The sequence below is a fragment of the Temnothorax nylanderi genome, unplaced genomic scaffold (assembly GCF_030848795.1).
Source record: "Temnothorax nylanderi isolate EJ_2023f unplaced genomic scaffold, tnyl_v1.0 TNYL_tig0057_pilon, whole genome shotgun sequence".
NCBI lineage: Eukaryota > Metazoa > Arthropoda > Insecta > Hymenoptera > Formicidae > Temnothorax > Temnothorax nylanderi.
The window spans coordinates 615,012-638,668 of NW_027249119.1; the positions used below are offsets into that span (position 1 = coordinate 615,012).

The window sequence follows — 23,657 nt, forward strand, 5'->3', positions numbered from 1 at the left end:
GTGACGGGATTTCGCGGACTCGGTGGACAGAGATTTATCGTGATATGTTTATTGGACGAGAAGAATTACACACATGGCGCAGTTTTGTTTCCACGAAGATTAAAAGTCAAATCGCCCTCAGCGGCAATTTTATAAAATTATAAGCAGCAGTGCTTCTCTTAAGATATAATCGTATTCTGTTCTTTGACCTGGCACCTGTTGTGTATTTAGAGATTTTTTACGTTTTATCTCTCTTAGCAAACTGTACCAAATAATAATAATAATAATATGTAAAGCTGCCACAAAAAACTCACTTTCAAAATAATTATGTATAATATATTGCTTTTAACTTTACGAAATGTTGAGAATCGTCTTGCTGAAATAGAAGATGAATCTCGTAATCGTTAGTCTACTAAATTTTTAATGATATGACTCCTCAGTTCGACTCACGCAGCGAGCGAGATGCAAAAAGAATGAGAACTCGCATATAAGGATTCTATTCTCATACGGTAATCAATTTTAATCTCGATATGGCGAGCTTTAAGCGTTCATCTGCGATCAAAGCACACGCAATTCGACACGTGCGACACTTTCCGCGTGAAAAATAATTATCCACCGCTAATCTAAACAGCGGATCCGTAACGATATTCCGATCTGGTTATCATGGGAAACGCAGCTATCACTCGCAGTACTCCAAAACGTAGGACAGCCGCCAATTAGCACCACAATGAGAACTTTCCGTCGGCAAGCTTCTGCCTCTATAGTCCTCGCCTGACCTTGATACTTCGGACTTGTTGATTTAAGACACTTGTTGGTTTTGAATCGTTGACAACTATGTCGTTGCAACGATACGTCTGTTTCCCTAATTTCGTCAGTCGCAACGTGAAATGAAAAATCTTACTTGACGCCGTAATTATTAAATCTTACAACTGCGCCCTCTTGCATTTGGACAATTACAGTTTTATTCTCCGCTTAAGACGATTCTCTATTCTATTTCGACGACTTCGAATCAAATTCTTCGTAATAAAATGATCCTCTTCGCGACAAAGGAAATTAAATAAAAAAAGCTTTCAGTAATATTACGGAGATATCATCACAGAAATCTTGGTAAAGAATTACAAGCTCTAATAAAAATTAAACAGAACGTATTACAATGCGTTTGGAATACTTTCATCCGAAAGCATTATGCATTGCAGCTTAAGATGAAGTCGTTACGCGTTTGTCTTACCCTCGATCCACGAAACGGTCCATAAAAACGCGATTGGTTTAAATATGCAAGTATTTTCGTGGAATTATCCACACGTATAAACGCCGGCTTTCGATTTAAAATGCGTATACTATTACAAGAATTATCACGAGCCACGTGTTAGTGTCCGAATCGAAAATAATCAGTCAGTTAACATGATCATTTCAGTCTTGAAAATTTTACAGCTCATTTACCATAATTAGAAATACGTTTTTTTTTTTTTTACGAAATAAATCCCTCTACTTCAGATTACAGTAGTAACTTGCTGATAAATAGCTATAGTATGATTATAATTATTAGCAGGAAAAGTCCGAATAGTGTGTGCTGATGTATGCGTGGTAATCTATGCACTCTAACTAATGATGTTTCTCGCATTTAATTAACGGAATACACCACTCGTTCCATTCTTGCAGGATGAATCAGTATTTTAATTAAATGATCGATAAAAGAAAGTCACACACTGTCATACAGTTAGCACGTAACAGCACAAATCGTTAAATACACACTGTACTCCGAAGTCACCGAACGAATTCGTACGGTTATCCACAGGTGGACACAGCGGCGGTGACTTCGTTAAAGCAACCCCACTTTCACGAGGATTATCACAGACCACGTGCTAACGATCGAAGTTCCCCTCGAAAAAAAAAAAAGAGGAGGGCGTAGATAAAGTGACCGGTTCGTCAGACGGACTATTTTTCACCAACGCACGTTGCAGCTCCAACGACGCCTCACGTTACTACGAGCGCGATGCTCGATTCACGGATGCGGGGGAGAAAAAGAAGAGAAAAAAAATATACGGGGGAGAGAGCCAGAGGCCGCGACGGTTCGCCGCTCGTCGGCTCCCGATTAAAAAGCCCCGAAATTCCGGCGCGGCGAGCCGGCGGCAACGCGACGGAGCGAATTACATTCGTAGCCGGCGAATCGAGTTTTCCGAAGCGGCGAGCAGAGCGACGTGCAGCGACCGCGCGCGACCGTATTTTCCGCGAGCACGTTTTCGCCGGCGATTGCGGGAGTCGTCGCGACGCCGGCAACGTCGGGGGTGAGTCGTCGGTGTGCGACAGGGAGCGGCCGCGCGAACACTGAAACCAACCCACGCCACCATCACCATCACCACCACCACCACCACCACCACCACCACTACCGCCATCAACCCACCTACTCACCTACCCACCCACCCACCCACCCACCGCCGCCGCTGCCGCCGACACTACCACCATCAACGATGCCGCACCCTCTCCTCCGACGCTCGTCGTTTCCACCACCATATCACCGTCACCACTACTACTACCACTGCCGCCACCGCCGCCACTACCGCCGCCGCCGCCGCCGTCGCTGCCGCCACCGCTGTTCCGCGAACCCTCCGATTCTCTACCCTTCAACCGCTATCCATCGCCACCACCACCATCATCATCACCAACACCACCATCAGCAGTTTCTCGTGTAGGTGAAAGCCCCTCTTTCTCCGCTCTTCGCCGACGCTTTCCCCCGCGACTACCGACACGGCAGGTAGATACCGACGACGCCTCTGCTATCCAACCCCCTCGCTTCCTTCTTCTGTATCTACCTTCGAACTTCACCATCCCCCATTCGAGTGAGAGTACGCTCCCTTCGCTTTTGCATCCTTCGTTCGTCCACAAGTGCACGCGCTCGTAGGTAAGTAGATGCACAGTAGTTGCGTGGGTTATTCCAACTGCCACACGCCACAATACACCGGCGCGTTAAGCGTGCGTAATTACTCGTCGGCGTCGTTGCACTCGTGACAATACCGACAACATTTCTATGTTAATAAAATCGGCGAGCACTACTAATTTTTCGCTCTACGCAGAACGAAGAATCTCATAAAATATAAGTTAATATAATGGCAGAACGGAGCTATCCGTATGTAGATACCTCTATCTCTTCTGATTATTTACATATATTATTCGGCATAATGAATCATTGCATTTTACAGAGATTGCAAATGTTCGAAACACCATATCTCGTTTCTTTCGTAATTGCTAGACAAGTAAATCGATAGTATTGATCTTTTTCGAGATATTAGGAGAAATTGTACACCAATCGAGACACTAAAAATAACAAAATCGTTTTCTAATAAAATATAATTTCAGCAGCAATTACAACAGCAATTTCATCAGCAAGTGATTTTCACACATCTCATGATATAATGTAATTGTACTTCAATAATATGTGGTGCTTTTATTAAATTATTATATTTCTATTATACATCATGTACGAAATTTTACATTTGTTGAACTAAAAGCTTACTTAGATTTGCATCTTATATGAGACATTATATTCTGAGCAAATCAAAATTCATCGTTCGTTACTCATAAATTAAAACGCTAATAATTTTCTCTCTCTTTCTCTCATATCGCAATATAATAAGCATGCTATTTGTCGCGAAGCGATAGCTTCGCGCGACAGCAAATGAGACATTAATTTTTCGCATGCTGCTCACCAAATTATTACGTTAATTATATATACGTTGCAATTGATGAAATCAGCGAACGTGAGTCGAGAGATATTTATACGATCCAAATTTGTAACGCTTCGTACAGCTAGACGGAGCACGGAAAATATCAATACACGTGCACGCGTGAGAGGTGACCGACAAAATTCACTAAAATTTGGGAACATCGAGCTAGACGAAATGGATAGCGACGTTTCGCATGCTACGGCCTCTTTGTCGAACGGCACAATTCGGTCTAATAGATTTTAACCTGCGATAGAATTAGACGGTGACAAAAAAAAACGTTTTTACTGAGCGAAACGCTAGTATTGCAATCGCAACGAATTTACGAGTAGATAACGTCGTTTATTTATTCGATCGCGTAGACGTACATAGACGAGGATCCTTGAAATTTCAACGAAACACAACAAACACCCGCTGGACAACGGCGATCGAATTTTTTTTCTTCCTTCTTTTTGTTTTCATCGAGTCGCGTCGCAATTGAAGTACTACAATCTCATCGCGATAACGACTTCGGTCGTCAGGGACGATTCGTCAAATTAATCGAAAAGATGCGCGCCTGGTTCGCTTCGCTGTAATTGCAATGTGCCCGGACGATAATTTAAATCTGAGCGTTGTCAAAATGCTTGTATAATAACGACGATATATAATGAGCGATTCGTCAAATTAAGCGAAACGAATTGTATACGGCATACGCAATTTGCGTTACTTCACCGAGCGGCTATGGTCGCGATCATTAATTGGAATTGCAGGGATCTAAGCACGTCTGCGTCATTGCGATAACAATTTTGTAATACTTGTTAATTCACTAATTATCGAAAAAATAAAAAAAAACAGAAAACTCCATTCAGCACACTTCGTTGCGTTTAAACGCATTTGTCTGTTAATTCTAGTAGTCGATGTTAAATCCCATTATCGAGTAGTGTTTCAATAATGGAAGATGCCATGGCCGGGATATACGTAGAGATACAGTCGCCAGCAGGATTTTTCGCGAGATCATAAATATATTAAACGGTACAGATAAAAATACCATAAAGTAGAAATAATACCGTGATAGTATATAGGTATAAACATATCTTGATGCAGAATTGCGTGGCATCGGTATTTTAATAGCATAATCATGTAATGTGCAATATGTCCGGATTGGTGTAACATATTTCTTAATATATTTTAGCCGTGATACATTTGCCGTTTTAACTATTAAAATAAAAAACCTGATACTCTCCTATCTTCTGTTCTATTAATTACGTTCTATGACAGATGTGTTCCGATATTTTTGGGAATTTAAAACACACATTGAAAGCGCACAAGATCACGAAGAGTAGGTAAAGTGTAAATTGATGGATCGTGCGAGCTGCGAGGGACGACGAGGCTTCTTATAAAAAGCGACTTCTAATTATGCGGCCGATCAATCTCGCCTGAATATCGCCGTGCAAATTATCGGAAAAAATGGGCGCACTGGAGATGGTTGATGCAACGAAAACTCTCACGCGGGGTGAGAGCAAGCTCGAGCGAATGTCGTTCAAATGGACATAGATGGAACGCCGCCATTTTTACGGACGTTCGAGAAGCTGCCCCGCGGCCCCGTGGCCCAGGTTACACTTTCTGACACAATCGGCAACTCTACGTGTGCGCGTCAGCGAGGCACTGCGACGCGCAGATTTCCGTCACTTCCACGGACATTCGGTGAAGGACTGGGAAAAGGGGACGACGTTGGAATTCCTTTCGGTAATACCCGGACCCGGTGGAACAAAAGGAGCGTACTTCACTTCAACGCGAACGAGAAGGTACCAAGACAGACCAAATCCCCAAGGTCGTTTATTAGCCGAGAGAAACCCGAAGTTGGACGGTGTGAGTGTGGCTGAGTCCTCGTGTGAGTAAAAGAGAAGCGCCGCCCGCCGCGAAGAAGGCGTCGGCGTCGCAAGGGTGGCGTCGCAACCGATGTACGTGTGCAAGCGCGTATCCACACTCGCTCGAACGGACGCGTCCGGACGGTGGTGATCGCGGAGGGTGTGAGGGAGAGATACGGATAAATAGACAGGTAGATAAATAGACAAAGAAGAGAGGTGAGGCGGAAGAGAAAGACGGAGTACCTAGATATGGGGTTCTGCGGGTTGCGGATCCGTTCGTCCGGTAACGTGATTTCAGTTCGATATTTGATTTCGAAGCAGAATTAGAGCTCAAAATCCGTGTTCGAGTCGCTGCGATACGACGTCAAACAAAGTTAACACCTCTCGAACGTATACGTTGATTAAATAAATTATTAGGGCGCTCGTCAATATCGTAATCCAATTCCGAGATGGTCTAGCCAGCACTATTCCGTTATGTTCTTTCACAAATAGATCATAAATGTAGAATCATTATCACGTTAACACTATCCTTATAAATAGAAGAATCAGAAAATAATTAATAATCTAGGTATACAGAAGCATAAAATGTTATCTTATAATATAAAAACTTATTTTTCATGTTGTTGACTTCTTAGGGCCGGTTGTTCCAATCTGTTGGTAAACTAACTAATAGTTAAATCATATATATGTGTTTTTGTTTTTCCTTCAAATTAAAGCCAATCAATAGGTTGGAACAACCGGCCCTTATTCAGCTTGTTGAAAAACTATTGTAATTAAAAAGTATATAGTATCTATATAGTTGTAGGATAATTACTCTTTTTATTGGCGTCACAGCTATTATACATAAGTATTCTTCTCTTATTTAAAAAAAAATTCTTATCTTTTTTTGTTTTCCTAATTCTTGAACTTTTGCGCTTTCAAAAATTATTCCTAATATCTAATGTAATAGCAGAACAAACTGAGGCAATAAAATCCTTTTCAGGATGTTAAAGTATAAAGTTAAGTGCGTTTTTCGATCAAACTGTATATCTTTGTAACCTAATAATTGTTTTCGTAATTTTATCCGTTTTTCCACTCAGCAAGCTATACGCGCCGATTATTTATCGATCTTGAAACACAGTCTCATTGGAATAAGTAAATCGTTGGAGTAGAAAATGGTAAATATTTATAATGAATTAAGATTCAATAATTCACGAGAATTAACTATTCCAACGAGACTGTGTTTCAAGTCCGACAAATAATCAATGTGCAGTTTGCTGGAAAAATATATTATAAACCCATAAAAAAATATTATTACAAAGATCCAGACCGGAAAAGGTACTTCTCTATTCACTTATAATATTCACATATCGATTAAGTTTTATTTATTATTATAAAAAGTTGAGTTAAGCACAAATAAAATCCTTATTTATATAATATTCGTTTAAAAGAAGTTTATAGAAAATTATATTACGCCCAGCAGGATCATACTTTATCATCCTACCCTATATATTGTACATGACATGTCCTTATTCTTTTTTAACCGCGTCATCGCGGATGTAAGAAGAACAGAATGAATGTAAAATTCGATCGCGTCTAGAATGGCGTCGCGCCACGCCTCGGAGGAGCAAAATCGCCCACTTTCGTGAAATATACGACCAGGCAATATTTTAAGGGCTCCTGGCGTAATAATACTATCGTGCCTCGTAGGGCGTTACAGCTGCTATGGCGAACAACCATAAAAATTCAACGAACGAGGATCGTACCTTGGCGATGAAGAACGTTATACGGCCAAAAGTTAAGCACTGTACTTGCATCTAATCTACCGTTATCTTCGCCAACAGATTCGACCATGGTTTTGATAGTTTTATAAGTCGGCGAAAACCGCTTAACTCTCTGGAGATTAGATGGAGTTTACATAGCAAGCAATAATATCAAGATATCGTAGATATCTCATAGTAATAAAAATATTCGCCAACGATCGTTAAACGATCACGGCACTAGAAGAAGAAAAATAAAAATATGTCATCTGTTAATTAATACGTACTAATAGATCTTTCAATTCCTTTTATCACTTCTAATCAAATAATAAAGATACAAAAAATATATAATTTTCTTTTATATCACAATTTTCTCGTTCATTTCACGAACTAAAATATTAATAGCTTTTTTTAAAGAAATGAAAAAGTAAAGAATTTCGCAAAAGCAGTATCAAGAACATAAGTATAAAATTAAAATAGGTGCTATAATGCAAATAAATATTTATTTTCAGCCAACTCAAACTTAAATTATTTTAATAAAGATATAACAATTAATAAAAGTAAAATTGATTTCATACAAAAAATTGAAATATTTCAATAAATAATAATCTTTTTGCAAATCATCTTTAAACAACTTGAAAATCTGTAAGCGAAAAGCTCGTACAGAATAAATCTGTGACACGCTGTAGTGTTTTGACGTACAATCACCTAGTCCGCAACAGGTTTTCATGTCACTTTCGTGAGCACGATAGATTATATCATACTATTTTATTGATTTTCAGACACCGAATTAGGCGGAGGAAAGTTCCCGTTAAATGCGGAATCTGTGTAGTGAGATTCAATTGACTATTCAATTTCACATTAAAGCATTATTCGACCGTTTCCTTACGTGTAGAATACTTTTGTGAACGAGGGAGGAATTTGATAGAAGCGAATTTTCGATGGCGCATCCAATGGAAACGCCGTCGCGCATACCAGACGCTTATTTGTCCAGAAGAAAATCGTTAATGTTATTGGAATTTCCAATGTACTTTAGGAATGGATATATTCCCTAATCTAACGTGAGACTGTCAAAACCTTTTCACAAGTATTGAAAAAAATACAATAGGGAAGACGAAATGCGATAGATTGTGTTGTCTTCTACTGACAGAACTTATGAATACTTAAATAATAGTTAAGAATATTATCGAAAAAATAAAAGCAAATGAATATAATAGAATAAGATAAATTAAAATAACCCATTATCTTATTAAGGAACATAATACAAAGAGAATTAAAGTTAATTAATCTTACACTGTGCTTTATGTGGACAATTATTGATCCTCATACACGTATCGTGGAATAAAAAAAATGGCCTATAAAAGATATTAATGGAATTAATTTCGAATTTTATTCACGATGATTTTTACGTGTCGAGATATTTAAAAATCGAAACGGTATATTAATTCCGATAGACTTATGCGCGCGAGTGCAACGCTGTTAATGCGTCTGTATTATTGTAATTTTAGCGAATGCGGAATGCGAGCGCATCGCATTCCGCTTCATATTTGTGCAAAATGCTCTCGTCGAGGTCTCTGCCCGCGACTCATGTCATGGTGATGCGCGTAATCGAATTTTCCGTGATTTTCATCTGCAGTTCCACTTGACGAATGTGCGTATGTCACGATTTATTCTGACGCTGACGCTATTGTTTGCCTCGACTAATAAACTAATCAGAGATACGGTTATGCGCGCGCGAATTGTCCTGCTTTTTACGATCGGATTTGTCCAAATCTACGAAATTATTTCAATTATGTAATGTCAAATTCAATTATGCATAATTTATGTTGCAACCGATGAAGAGTTAAGTTATACGTTGCATCCCGCGAAAAAAAAATTAAGAGTGCAAATATTACAATCAAATATATTATATATTCGAACTTACAAAAAATCATTCCTACATAATGATAGAATATATTCATATGTAATAATAAAAACGCACGTATACGCGATAAATAATCATCTAATAATCACGCAAGCAACAAACATATAGGTACATTAACGAAATAAAACGGTTTTTCGAAATAAACTCGACACGTCAAGGCTTGCAAATGTTACGCATCTATATGTAAAAGATTATACAAACATATAATTATTATGTAATAATATAAATATATATCTTAGAAAATTATGTAAAAAATGATAAAGCCTATAACTTCAGCGATAGCAATGTAACTTCAAGACACTCGTCTCTGTGCCATGAATCTCTCACAGATTAGGAGATAAAAACACAGTAAGATGGGAATAGAAGTCCAAGAGGGAAGTTTCTGAATTGAGTCTATAGTTCGTTGTATTTCTTCACTAGTACCTTCGTAGATTCAATCTCATATTTGGCTGGCGACATAAATGCGTTGTGAATAATACATGGCGCATGATGCGATACGTGTGTGCATTTGTGACTCGAATACTAAAACAGGCAGTCTTACATACGTCGGATGGTGACCACAAAAAAGTACTGTCTTCTATTCTGACAGCTCTTGTAGTTTGTATTGTCTCCAAACGGAGATAGACTTAATCCAAGCCTATTAAGCGACTCGCAAGCCACACGGCAAGTATTGGGTTGATTCATAAATGTTTCATTTTATTTAACAAACTGAATTTTTATATTTAGAGAACATTATAACAGTTTAAGTATACTGTTTCATAAATGCTACACTCTCAACTACTCTTGCAGCAGATAAAATAATTAAATACTGAGTAACACTGGTTTCTCAGAAAAAGACTCAGTAATTATGTATAGCAGAATGTATTTATGAATCAACTTTCTAATATTTGTTTTCTAAAGCTGGATCGCGAATTAATAAGGAAAATAAAGTTGCGCCGGAAACGTGTCCCAGTAGAATGTAAAATCTGTCTCAAATAATTAGTTCATATGAACAGAATCAAACACAAATCTTTTATGTAGATAATGAAATAAAAATTTATATTAAGATGCAGATTAAAAATCATTTTTCTTTAATCAGAGGCAAAATAATTATTATGTTATCCAAATAACGTAATATAACAAAATATTCAATGATCGAGATAAAATTGAGCTTTAGAATGTATACACGATAGAATTACGTGAGAGAATTAATGTAAATATAATTGTAACAGAATTAATCATTATGCCGATCATGAGAGAAATTTCACATTATAACCTTGTATATGGGGTGTACAAATAATGACAGAAATATAAAAGAACTGAAACACAACTACGTTAATATAATAAAAATTAATAAATTTATTAGACATGTAATACTAACTGTTGAATCAGAAAAAAATCCTCGGATTCTAATTCAGAAGGACAAAACTCAAAATTGTAGCGTCATACTTTTTTGTTACTACACATGTATGTTAAAGTTTTGCGCAATATGTAAATAAAAAATTGTCAAACAAGCTTTAAAAAGTCTCAAGTAAAAAATGCATATAAAAGTATAATTGTGAAAAAATTAGATTATTGTAACGGATTACGCAGAGTTATTAAGAAAAATCAACGTAGAGGAAACAATTTCGTGAATACCGACTTGCAAAATATGGTGATTATATAAGCACGGAATAATTAGATGAATTCACAGTTAACGAAGACTTTATCATCAATTTTTTTGCCACTCTTATACGTCATCACTTTTATAAAAAGATCTTAGGAAGCGCCTTGTTAGACATTGCAAGTTATGGATGAGAAAATCTTTTATCCAACTATAAAGAAAAACGCAACGATATTGACCGATTCGATTTGTATCACGAAAATAAATGGCTATCGGCAAGGATAAAATAAAAGCTGATTGAAGATAAAACGGATCAGAATTGAAACAATCGCGGCTTCAGTGTTCCAAGACCTATGTCTCTTTTCCTCTCTCTCTCTCTCTGTACGGTAAAATATTAAAAATTTCTCCAGAAGAGATGCGATTTATAGCTGCAACGTTCCTCCGCAAATTCCACTGAAAACGAGCAACACCGCTACACCGCCAGTACACCGGCTTGAACAATAAGAATGAGTGCCAATTCCGGAATGCTAGGAAAAAATCTCGTAAACGTCAAGAGGGAAGAATCAAGAGCGAGGAAGAAAAAGTGACAAGTGAAATATTGATACGCTCTGAAACCACGAAGCATTCGTTCCGGTAACTCGCGAATCGAAGAGTTTGCGATACAGAACAAATCATCCGCGAATCAATACGTACTTGTAGAAGTGCATTACGGAGTTCCATTGTAATTAAAAGTATATTAATTCCTGCCTCAAAAATAAGTCTCGGGTAATGGTACAGTGAGCTTTAAGAATTTTAACTGCATTTGGATCTCGTACAAAAGAGGAGCGAGGAATTTGGCGCAGACTCACGCAACGCAAACACGACCTGAAAGTTTTAAGAGCGAATGACAATTCCTGGCACTTCTACCGACGCTGAAAATCCTTGCTTTCTTGAAATGCATTTTTCAGCGATTTCACAATGAGCTTACCGGTTCTCCTTTTTGCATTTTCGTTTCCCCTTTATTCGTTTCAGGAAGACGCCAGACTTATTGCGACGGGCAAATGTAAAATTTCGCGCGATGTTTCCTCGGCCGTATAAATCGAGATTCTTGCACAACAAAATAAATGTCGGGGCGCAACGTGACATCGAAGGCCTATCGAATCGGCTAAAAATAACGGAAAGCGAATGCGCATGATTGCGGGTTATTTCCACGGCAAATATGTGCGAGGATATGCAAACGTCAGATGCAGCGCCGATTTATGGTTTATGCATCGACAAAACGAATACGCGGAAATCTCGGAGCCGAAAATGAAAATGGTCGCACGACGCGGCCGTAAAATTGCCGCGGATATATGCCTCTACGACGTGTTGAGAATGCAGCTGGTTGGAAATCGCTTTTGTAATGAAAAAAGACGTGAAGAAGAACACGTAAAGCACAAAAATGAAACTTTCTGTTCTATTTAATGAAACGTTATATCAATTTAGCAGCTTGGTAATCTTGCAGTTATCATAATCAGTAAATTAAAATACCTCATTTTAAATATAAAACTCATAAATTTTCATCTCTGAATTTCTGTTATTACTGCTATTATTTTATTATAACGTAATCAACTAAATTCTCATTAGTCAACTCTCTCAGCTAGCGGTATTAAAAATGCAAAACTTATTCTGGCTTGCGGGCAAAAATTAAATGAAAAACGTGAGTAACAGTATCGTCATCGGTATCAAATACATTTGAAATTTATAAAGAAGGAAACAATTCTGTCAGCATTTTTTCCGCATTCTTTAATGCATGTAATGGAGGTGGCATAATGTCTCTATCAACGGTTTTCCATTACGCTTTCCGGAGCGTCTTCTCTTCCCATTCTGTCGGGAGATACCATTCCATTTCAGTGGTTACTGTATACATAATAAATTGTAATTGTATAGCTCCACTTTTAAAGAGAAATAAATATTTTTGCTTCAGAGAGAGAGAGAGAGAGAGAGAGAGAGAGAGAGAGAGAGAGAGAGAGAGAGAGAGAGAGAGAGAAGAGAGAGAAATCGTATTTCCTTCTTTAAGAAAGAAAACCTATTTACTTTATCCACTTTCCCGATAGATTATGAATCTCAAATATAGCAAAAAATAACATTATGTCTATTAGTTATATTCGCAAAGCCCTTTTATTTAGTCATATCGAGATATTCCTGCAAATAACTAATTATTGCAAAGAAACTTAATTTCCAGAACGTCAAAGAGCGCAACTGCGCACTAAAGTTTCTGGACTTGCTATTAAGCAGTCCTTAATTAGTTAAATGTAATCTCCAACATTACTTCATGACGTACAAATCTCAGCATAAATGTCGCAATTGTATATTGCATAAGTATAATATGAGACAAGAAATGTTCAAAAATTATTTACTCAAAACCACTTTTCTATAACGAGAAATAATTATAATTCAATTCCACATTAATTTAATTTAATAAAAAGAATTAAAAATATTTACAATTTTATTTTATATAATCATTTTATATATCGTGATATATCATTTTATCTATATCGTAATATATTGTTCAAGATATTGTTTTAAGGATGTATGTGTGTGTGTGGGTGACATCTCAAAGCATTACCAAAAATCTAAAAATTTCATAGATTGTTCTATTATTACGTCTAAGTATCTGTGTAAAATTTCAGCACAATTCTCTTACTGGTTTAAAAGTTATTGTAATTAAGGATGTATTGGAGGTATTTCAAATATATTCAGAAAGTGCTGTAAATTGTTTCTAAATTAAATTAAATATACTCTGTAAAATTTTGAAGTTATTTAAGAGTTATTTAAGTTTAAAGTTGATAAAATTAACATTATCCCTTATAGAGAATTGACACTTTGCTGTAAATATAAATAAAATATAAATAAACCATTAAGATATTTCTTAAACTTTTTTTATATGTAAAACATACATCATTGATATTGTATTTTAAGTTTCAAAATTTTTTCCACAAAAAAAATTTTTTAATTGTTTAAACAATACTAATTATTTGAATAACAAAAAATCATACTCAAACTGTTAACAGTAATCCCTTCTAACATATAAAAAATTTTGAGTTGTTTGACATACATGCAAAGTCTTCTTTTATTGAAAGTTTAACTTTTAGCAAGGACTGTACGACCCATACATCCTTAAAAAGAATCAAGACCACACAATTTATTTGAAAAAGCCGAAAAATGCCGATATACCATAAAGATAAGTACAGATGTCCTCTACCGCGCAATCCTCGCACTAATTGGCATAATCAAGCAATTACGCAATTAAACGACTAAGACCCAGGTAACCTGACGTTCGGCTCGCAACTACGTTACACCAAGTACGTACAATTTGGGCGATATACAACTCCCCTAAGTCGCCATAGATTCAGAGTAATTGCGAAGTGCTGTGCGGCGCCGTACCGCCCCGACGACGACAACGGCTAGCGACGCAACACGACGCGACGCGGCGCGGCGGGCGTGCGGCGTACAAGCGGCAAACTTTTGTCCCTGTGGTCTTACCGCGGGAAAGTCGGTCGCGGGATTTTCTGGAAGGCGCCATTGCAGAGAAGATGCGAAGCGCGACGGAAAAAGATAACCACGAGTGCCTCGCAGTCGCGCGGACCGCAACAGCGAAGTCCGGGATCTCTGGGACTTATTAGAACATGTCTCGACGTAAAGCGAGAGAAAGCGAGAGCGGCCACTCGACGTTACAATGTATATCTCGCTTTACGAAAATGTCCAGCATTTGCTGGCCATTTTATATACGTATTTACAGGGTGTCTCGGAGTATTCGCCATTAATTTTAACCCGAAAGTATTCGTGGGTCAGTTATTTTGATTTACCTCCCGCGGATATTTTTTTTCCAAAATTTTTATTTAAATAACACAATTAAGAATTTTTAATTGACTATATACTGGCAATGATTATAATCGTGGCAACGATTATAATCGTCGTGACAAATCGTCACCGCGTTTCGACCAAGGATTCTGGTCATTTTAAATTGATGTAATTTTAGATGCTTATAATATTAAGCGTCTTAATAGTCAATTAAAAATTCTTAATTGTGTTAATTATTCTCTGGCGAAGCAAATGTTACTTATTAGGTTTTATTTAAATGCAGAAAAAGACCTGTGTAAAAACGCGCCTCTTTCTGACAGAATTTATTCGCAATAGTAATTCACGTAGCAATCAAAATAACCGTGTTATAAAAAATAATTGCTGTAAAATTTTATTTTCCTTAAATTTTACAACAACATTTTTATAAAATTGTATTTATTTCGTCGTAGTAATTATTTTATTACATGAATATTTTTCAAGTACATGTATTGATAAAGAAAAAAATTCAAAAACAAACAACTTAGAAGAACTTTTTTCAGATATTTAACAATTAATTAAACTCCAAACAAAGTAATAAAAATAACGAATACCTTTTAACTTCGAATAAATAATAAGTACATACTTGCCATTCTAAAATTTAATTCCTGAAAACTTCTGCGCCTTCAATAATTAATTTAGAAGAGCTATTATAGCGTTTCGATATTCTTTTAGGTCGATTCTCTAAATTAGTTAAATAATTATAGATAACAGGAAATGTCAAGAATGTAGAACACCCTGTATATTACGCTAGTAACGCTTTCTGGTACAACCGTTTTCTCTCAACACACTCTACTAGTCGAAATACGGCAAACGTGCCCACTCTTTGAAGTGGCGATAAGAACGTAGAGTGTAGGAGAACGTAACACGCGCCAAGACAGAAATTACGTTGCTGTTCCTCATGAAACCAAAGATGTTGCCGCTCCACGTGAAAATTATCGTTAAGGCTATCTTACGAAACATTTATTTGTCTTTAACACATGTTTAAAATTGTTCTCTGGCACATTCTACAGAATATAATCATCCCTTAATTTACGCGATGTCATTTTTATACAAAAATCGCGCACACGTGTAAAAATCCTCGATAAATATTTACATATCTAACAGAGTTTTTAACTCGCTATTTTCTGTAATTTATGACACGTCCACACATCCGTCCATTAAAATATTTTGTATAAATCAAAGGATAAATGTATTATATTTGTCAAATGTGCAAGATACTTAATTCATTAAATCTGCGGACGCAAAATATGAATTCAATTAAATGCATTCAGAGGCTAATTGAATTTTGTTACTCTACGTTTACCCCATCATGTTAGTAAAGCTCCTTTTAAAGGAAAGGCGAACCCGAGGAAACACATATTTATCCTTTTGCTAAGCCCTTCTTGTTGCACAAACGCGTTAAAATTGAATAACCGCTGGCCCGAAACAAGTAGATTACTCTGAAGGAATATGCTACCTCATCGATTCTGTTATGAAATGATATTCGCCAAAAATATCAGGTTCTGTGTACTCTCACTCACAACAGATTATTCTACTTTGAAAATGTTTCTTGAGAAAATTACTTTTAATAAATTATTTTTAACCGTCAAAAAATTATTTTTAATGAGAAACGATAAGATTCATCAACCATGTAATAAATATTTAAGTCGATTTCATCGGTACCATACGGTAAGATATGAATTGTCAGAATACAGCCGAAAATCACATCGGAAATATTTATACGACAAACGTGCCAGTTACATCGAATATTTATAGTGTAATCCCAGAACCTGGATTTATTAGTTTAACAATCGTCCGTCATACAATGGCGCGCGTTGTATTTTCGAAAGTACATTTTTACGATAAAAGTAGCAAACGAAATTCCAGTACGTGAAATAACAGTTTTATTTCGTGTTACGCGAGCCGGATGAAACGTGATGACGGAACGTAAAAGCAAATGCGAAATTGCAAATGCCACAAGGGATAGCGATTTCGCGTCAAGTTACCATCAAAAATCTCCGGGAAACGGATTCTGGAAAAGAACTTCAAAGAAGAAAAATAAAATGTGACTGAAAAAAAAATGCTTTGGAAAAATGGTTGGGTTTTCGTATTTATCGTTATCGTATCATTGCACATATCGGGGTATATAATCCATAGGGACGCACCGTGTCGCAACTGTGTCACGCAACAAGACTAAGACCCATTACAGACACAGTTTATCCCTTCAACTTGCTGGCATTAAACCATAATAGGTATTGCGTCGCATACACGCGAACATTGTCCGCTTTGAAGTGCCTCTCGCACACGTTCCTGACATACGGATCAACTAGGACTATCTCACGCACCACCATATTGCCATGGTCGATGCATACGCATCTACAACCCGAATATTGTAATATCGATTTATACACAACAATGCTCGCGACATCCAAACTGGGTCTTTAAAGTATAACGCGCTCGATTTAGTTTCTGTAAGAGACGTCAAACATTCGAGATATTAAAATGTTGATATTATTATTAAGCGCCAATTAGAGAAGTACGATAGAATACATATCTCTTTAGAAAAATGATTGCATACAGATCGACATTTTTACATAAAAACAAGATATCTACGTAAATATTTAAATGTATGCATAAACCTGTTGCACTAAATCTTTGAGAGAAGACTTCGTAAACTGGCTGAACAGTGTCAAATATTTGTTAAAGAAACGGCATACGCTTATTTTTTTTTTCTAAGTGCACAGTCGCATTATGCAAACATATACATATATTACATTTTAGTATAGTGAATAAAACAAGATAATAACGCGACAATAAATTCTGATTATAATGCACACGATAACGTGAATTTTAGTTGGGAAGTGTTCCAATTTCAAAAGGATAAGAAATTTCTCAACGTCGCGGACAGAATGCAATAACGGGGTCGTGATACCGGACTAATTGATCGATTTTAATTTCGCACAACACTGATAAAGCGAGGCTGCGCGTGGAGGCAACGCGAGGAGGCAAAACGCATCTCCTCCCGGTAAAGCCGGCGCGGCAGGTCTTAGCCGCGGAGATAAAAACAGGCAGCAAGCTTATCTCGGGACACTTTCCTCCATTTCGTTCTCTCTACTCGTTCGTCAGAGAAGTCATGGGAACGCTGGTAGTGAATACGGAATTCAACGGGAAGAAATCGATGTGACAACTATGCGTGCTAGTAGGATCTACCTGGGTATATAGCTTTCAGAGAATGGAGCGATGTGTGTGGGAGGCGGACAGCTGGTATGGAACCGATTGAAAGAAAATCGATAAGTCGGTCTTTCGTAGAAAATATCCGCTCGAATGCTCGTATACCTACCGTATAACTATCCCAAATCCACCCTCTAAAATCTCCTCGAGCGAAAGTTACGGTCCCCGCTCTCGAAGCGCGTGTCTTTAAATAAATTTGCCCGACCTCGCAAAAATCGAAGACTTTCATAGAATATATTTGATTACAGTGCTAAACGTCGCGAGCCAGTATCGGTGTCATTTACCACCGAGGATCATCGAATACGAATATACTGGCAATGAGACAGATCGATTCCAGGAGCACAAAGATAAATTGCTGAGCTTATTTGGGGCAAATTGTAAGAGCCACGCGCTACACCGACCCATAGATAACCGGTAGCGATATTCTGGACCCTGCAGCAGTTAACTCATTATGTGGGCAAGATGTATTATGTCTGCACGATATTCTAGATTTACGAGCTAAGCACTGAATGAAATATGCAAACGTATGCGTCGGAGATTACGCTGTTGAACTATTGCAAGTTTAGGAGAGATCAGCAATTTATAAATAGTTATCTTAAAGCTATGTAAGATAACAAATTAAAATACATACAAAGTACATATCGAGACGTGTTGCGTACTGTGCTTATAAAAATGCATACATCGGAAGGCGAATGGATATTAAGAGCTCAATTAGATAATTTGCCAAGTATATGTAAATGCCGCGTGAAATACAATTTTTGAGAACTCAGCAAACGGACTCGCGATACAATACCGTGATGCATCGCATATGCATTCTGAGGTGCATAAATCTACACTGATTAGAAGGACTAAAACGCCGTAGGAGCTGAGAGAATACCGACTCGACAACTTCGCCAGGCAATTCCAAGATGGTGTGAGTTAACGCCACTTAAAGCAGCTCTACCAGCATATAGCCGGGGATGAGCATGGCAATCTAATCTATGCAGGTAAAATGTGCGGATGGTAGCGTGTTCCGTATGTTTCGTGCTCGTAATTAAAGTCCGGCAGGCAATGGCAATACACTCTACGGTATAGACGTTCTTGATAATCTGCTTGTTGTAAAAAATATTCGTGAATGTCCACGAAAGCACGATAAACCCTCCGATACACCGACTGTTCGCGACTGTTTTTTTTCCTGTTTTCTCTCATCTCACAAAGAGTTATGTACAAAATACAACAGAACACACACGAAATGTGTAAAATCCAAGTTCGCTTCTAAATAATTCTTAATGATAATTTGTTGTATTCAGTTACACCTTATACATTTTTAATTACTTGCTTATCTTATTTAAAGTACAGGCAGTATAAAAAAATGTAGATGATATTTAGTTACATATTTATGTAACCAAATTAAACAAGCCGTATACTTAACTAAATTTAAAAATCGATTAAAATGCACATGTTACGCTATAGAAAGGATCAATCTCGCGTGTTAAGCCATTTCAAGTCTAGAAGGTAGACACGTTAATCACGGTAATCTATGGTCAAAGGAAAAAATTTACTCTCTAAGTCGCAAGTAGAACCGGCCGCTAACGAACGATTAGCAGCATGATAAGCCTCGTTCACTAAAAAGCTCAACTGAGATCGATATGATTTATTAATGCTTGCAGGTTTAGAGCATTAGTTTCTTCTCAACTAATAATACCTTTTTTACTCAATTATTCTACTTTATTCTTTAAAAAAATCTTAATATAATCAAGTAACTTTAAAATAATATTAAAATAATATTAAAAACTAATAATAATAACATTTTGTGAATTAAAGAAATAACATTTTATAGTTTGTAGTTTATTGTGAATTTGATTCCAAACTGATATACTTAGATACTTATTTAAAATTAATAATTCAACGCATGTACTATAAAAAATAATGCGAAAAGATATTCCTAAATTCTTCATCTTCATAAAAGACAAATGCAGAAAGCAAATCACCTAGTTATATGCGCCATAGTAGAATAAGATGCGTCTGGCGAACACTGAAATGCTAATGTAGAACGAACAATACCCAATGGAGAGAGAACATTTCGGGAGGTTTAAAATAATTAGCCGCCTTTCAAATAATATTCTTCTTCGACTTCAAACTGCATCTATTCACGCAGAATTTAAGAATTTGTAATAGCAGAAGTTTTAAATTAATTAATTTTTTGTTCAAAAACGTACGAGTATTGTAAATTATCAATGTAATTTTAATGACTTCGTTATACAATTAAATCTCGTCGTATATATTTCATGTTAAAATATATCTGCATAGTATATATAACTCGGTAGTAAAGTTTTGAATATCAAAAGATCAATATACAATTAAATAACATCGCGAATTATGAAAAGTTTGCAGTTAAAATCGTGTTAATGCCGTCGTGAATTGTGCTGGTATGCGGAGCTTGATGATAAATCGGTGTATGACAATTAATTTCAAAACGATTTGCGGACCAAATTCATACATCGATCGGCAGATACTGCAATTTATTGCAGTCTTCGGATGAGCAATCAAAGCCGATAATTAAACTTCTAAACTTCGCCCGACTGCGGAAAGTGCCACGCAGACGGGATTGCTTCTCCAGTATCAATTATGATGACAGAAACTCATTAAATCCATTAGATCACAATGCACTTATCGAACACTTCTCGTGAAAATACTTTCATTATTTATTTCGAAAAATCTGCGTTTAATCGGATTTATGACGAATCAAATTACTCCTTTAAAAATTGAAAAAAATTCTCAAATTAAGGAACAATATTTAAAAAAATAATATTAAATACATTTTTAAACTAATACTCGTATAGTAATTGAAATTCATTCACTTAAAATCTTCTCGAATGAAAGTTACGAGATCCCATTTTAATAAATACATGCGCATATACCTAGATGCTACATAAATGTTTACAATCCTCGTTGTATTCTTTCGTATAATAAACGTTTTATTAATAATAAATTTAAAAAATTCGCTGTAAATTTGTCTCCAAGGAAGCAGCTTATTTAACTCGATAGTTTTGCTGCCAATTCATATTTAATCAAAGTATAATACGCGATTCTACAGTGAGTTATAATCGAAGAAGATAAAAACGTTGAATGTGTCTAAAGGTAGCATATGTATCTTAACGCTTAAAGAAAACAAAAATTTATAATTAAACGATACGTTAAAGCAAATTAAAAAGAAACAATACGTTAAATAAAAATAAAAGCAAATAAAAATTTCTCAAATCTATAAAACATTACGAAATAATTTTAAGATTAAAATATACTAATGTACCTTTAAAAAATATTTTTGCGTTAAATATATTAAAAAATCATTATAACATGAGATTGTCGCTGTGTTCGTCGTTAGACACATAACGACGTAGACTTTACGTGTCGTTGCAATTGTTATGCGATCCTAAGAAATATACAATCATAAAATACTTACCCTTGCCATGCAACTGCTGTCGATTCGTGTCGGCGCGTAAGTTCTCGGCCGTGTGAACCAGCTCGTCCAATTGCGGTTTCTTTTGCTCCAGCTCCCGTAAGACGTTCTGCAATATAAATCAAAACGGTATGGTTGTTATCACGAGGTTTCTAGTTCGGTTAATAACCGCCGCGCGGTAAGATACAGCAACTAATGCGAAACCGTGGCACTTGCATCAGGCAAGCGCTCGCCGCATGCAACGGTGACGCAGCGCATAGCCCGTAATCGATGGCAGCGTCGAAACTGCTGCAAATTGCAACCTAATGGCTGGAAGTCAGATCGCTCGGACACACGCACATTCTTCGTCCAAAAGTTCAACGTGTCGGTCGAAAGCACGCGCAAGAGATACCGGGCGTTCAGATACTTTTCACTCAAACTTCGTATTTCCTGCAAATCGAGTCAATTTCCCGGTTCACGATACGTTGAGGCGAGTTAGAGCGTAATCAATTTACGTATATTGCGCGATCCATGCACATGCACCAACGCACAGTGCAATTTTTACACGATAAATGTAACACAAGCATTTTTGGAAACGTTTGCCTGAGAAAATATTACCTAACGAAAGCTAAAACTTTAATGCAACAGAAAACTTCAAGGAATTCTTCAAGGAAAATCTCAATTTTTTACGACAATTCTATATTCCTATAAAGTACCGACATATAAAAAATTCTATCAAGTATCATCTGCAGCTCTTTCTGTTGCGCGGTAACGGAAATCGAAAGAGTAAGCTCTTAAAGAGAGGTAATATCTTCACGTAATATATTCCACGAAACATTCAGGTCGATCACCTGTTTTTGCCGTGCTACTGTAGCTACCTTTTGCCGCACGAACCTATCGATCGCTTGTAGGCTTTCGACGTACCGAACTCTATTCTCTGAGCGGTTCGTTGTAGCAACCACTACACGACCTTTTAGGATAGATATATAGATCATTAACCTGCAAGGCTAATTAACACGTAATCTCGTCTTAAAATTAGACGTTAGTCATTGAGGAGATACTTGAAAGTACATTGTAGCAAAACTGTGCAAAATTATTAATCTTATAATAAAGCATAAAACATGTAAAATTAGAATCCTGCAATGCACATAAAGTATTCAAAATTAATCAATGTGTTTGAACAAATTACTTATTAAAAGTTTTGTTAAACCTTTTAATTAAAAATCTTCAGAATTTCTCTATATCTAATAAAACACGATGATATCAAGATGAGAAAATGTTTACGGACTCTGTCGGTTTCGCAAGAAGATTACGATAACAATAACTATGTTAAGTCTCACTAATCCGCGTTACTCTGGATAAAAGGGTACCGAATGACTGTCTTCCCGCACAAGTGCTTCAAGTCTTAATCCGATTCTCGCACTTGATTGCCGATGGAATTAATTTTCGCGATATTCGCCAAGCATGAAACGTTCACTAAATCCGATCATTGTTACGTTTCCTTTCTAAAATTGCCCCCCAAAAAACTAAGTCTCGACGAACAAAAAGTTTCGTAGAATATTAATACATACTTCTACTTATATATGTATGTATAAATCCAATAATCAATTCTTTCATTCATAACATTAAGAAACGCATCTTTAATCGACAATTAATGTACCGAGTATAGGCTAAGAATTCCTGAAGGTTTTATCTCATTCCTTGTAGATTTATTCAATTTTACTAAAGCCTAGGGATCTTCTCGGATCTGTCGCGCGCATATATAATATATAATATAACCGCACTCTGTGTGTGTGTGTGTGTGTGTGTGTGTGTGTGTGTGTGTGTGTGTGTAAATGTACAAATTAGTTGGTTCCCGGAAAACTGCGAGATTACCTTGTTAATCTGACTAATTCACTTTGTCCGCTAACATTATAATCGTACGTCTAACTTTGGTATTAAATATAAATCTTTTCCAACGTGCAAATAAATACCATCTTTTAACAGATGAGAGAATATTACTGATTGTTATTTTTCATTTATTATTTTATTTTAAGAAACGGTTAGGTCCTTTCTTATTTTGGCAAATGCAATTGACAGAAAACATAAAATGTTGTAATAATGATAATCATCACGCACTATGGTAACGTCATCTATATTCAAATGCCGAATTAATATTCGATAACATAGTAAAGAGAATCGTTAATCCACTTAGCGGTACTTTTACTTCCGCTTCCTATGTAAAGTGGAGTTATTTACATCTCTCTGACATAATCGATCGTGCGTTACTTCCGTGTCACCAACCGCTCGGAAAGCTGAATATACACTCGCTTTCCAAAAAGTTCCAGTCACGTTAAGGTAAAGGTACCAATACCCGGACACTTAAGCATAGGAAATGT

The 23,657-nt window shown here is 36.6% G+C and overlaps 1 protein-coding gene across 11 annotated transcripts in view; it reads right to left on the reverse strand.

Annotated features, from left to right (window-relative positions):
* Positions 1–23,657, reverse strand: part of LOC139773086 (dystrophin, isoforms A/C/F/G/H) — a 470,778-nt gene that overhangs the window by 312,070 nt on the left and 135,051 nt on the right. For all 11 annotated transcript variants that reach the window (XM_071707318.1, XM_071707327.1, XM_071707317.1 and 8 more), the window contains one exon: positions 21,304–21,409. In XM_071707318.1, the coding sequence (XP_071563419.1) occupies positions 21,304–21,409 (106 nt within the window). The remainder of the gene's footprint in view (positions 1–21,303; positions 21,410–23,657) is intronic.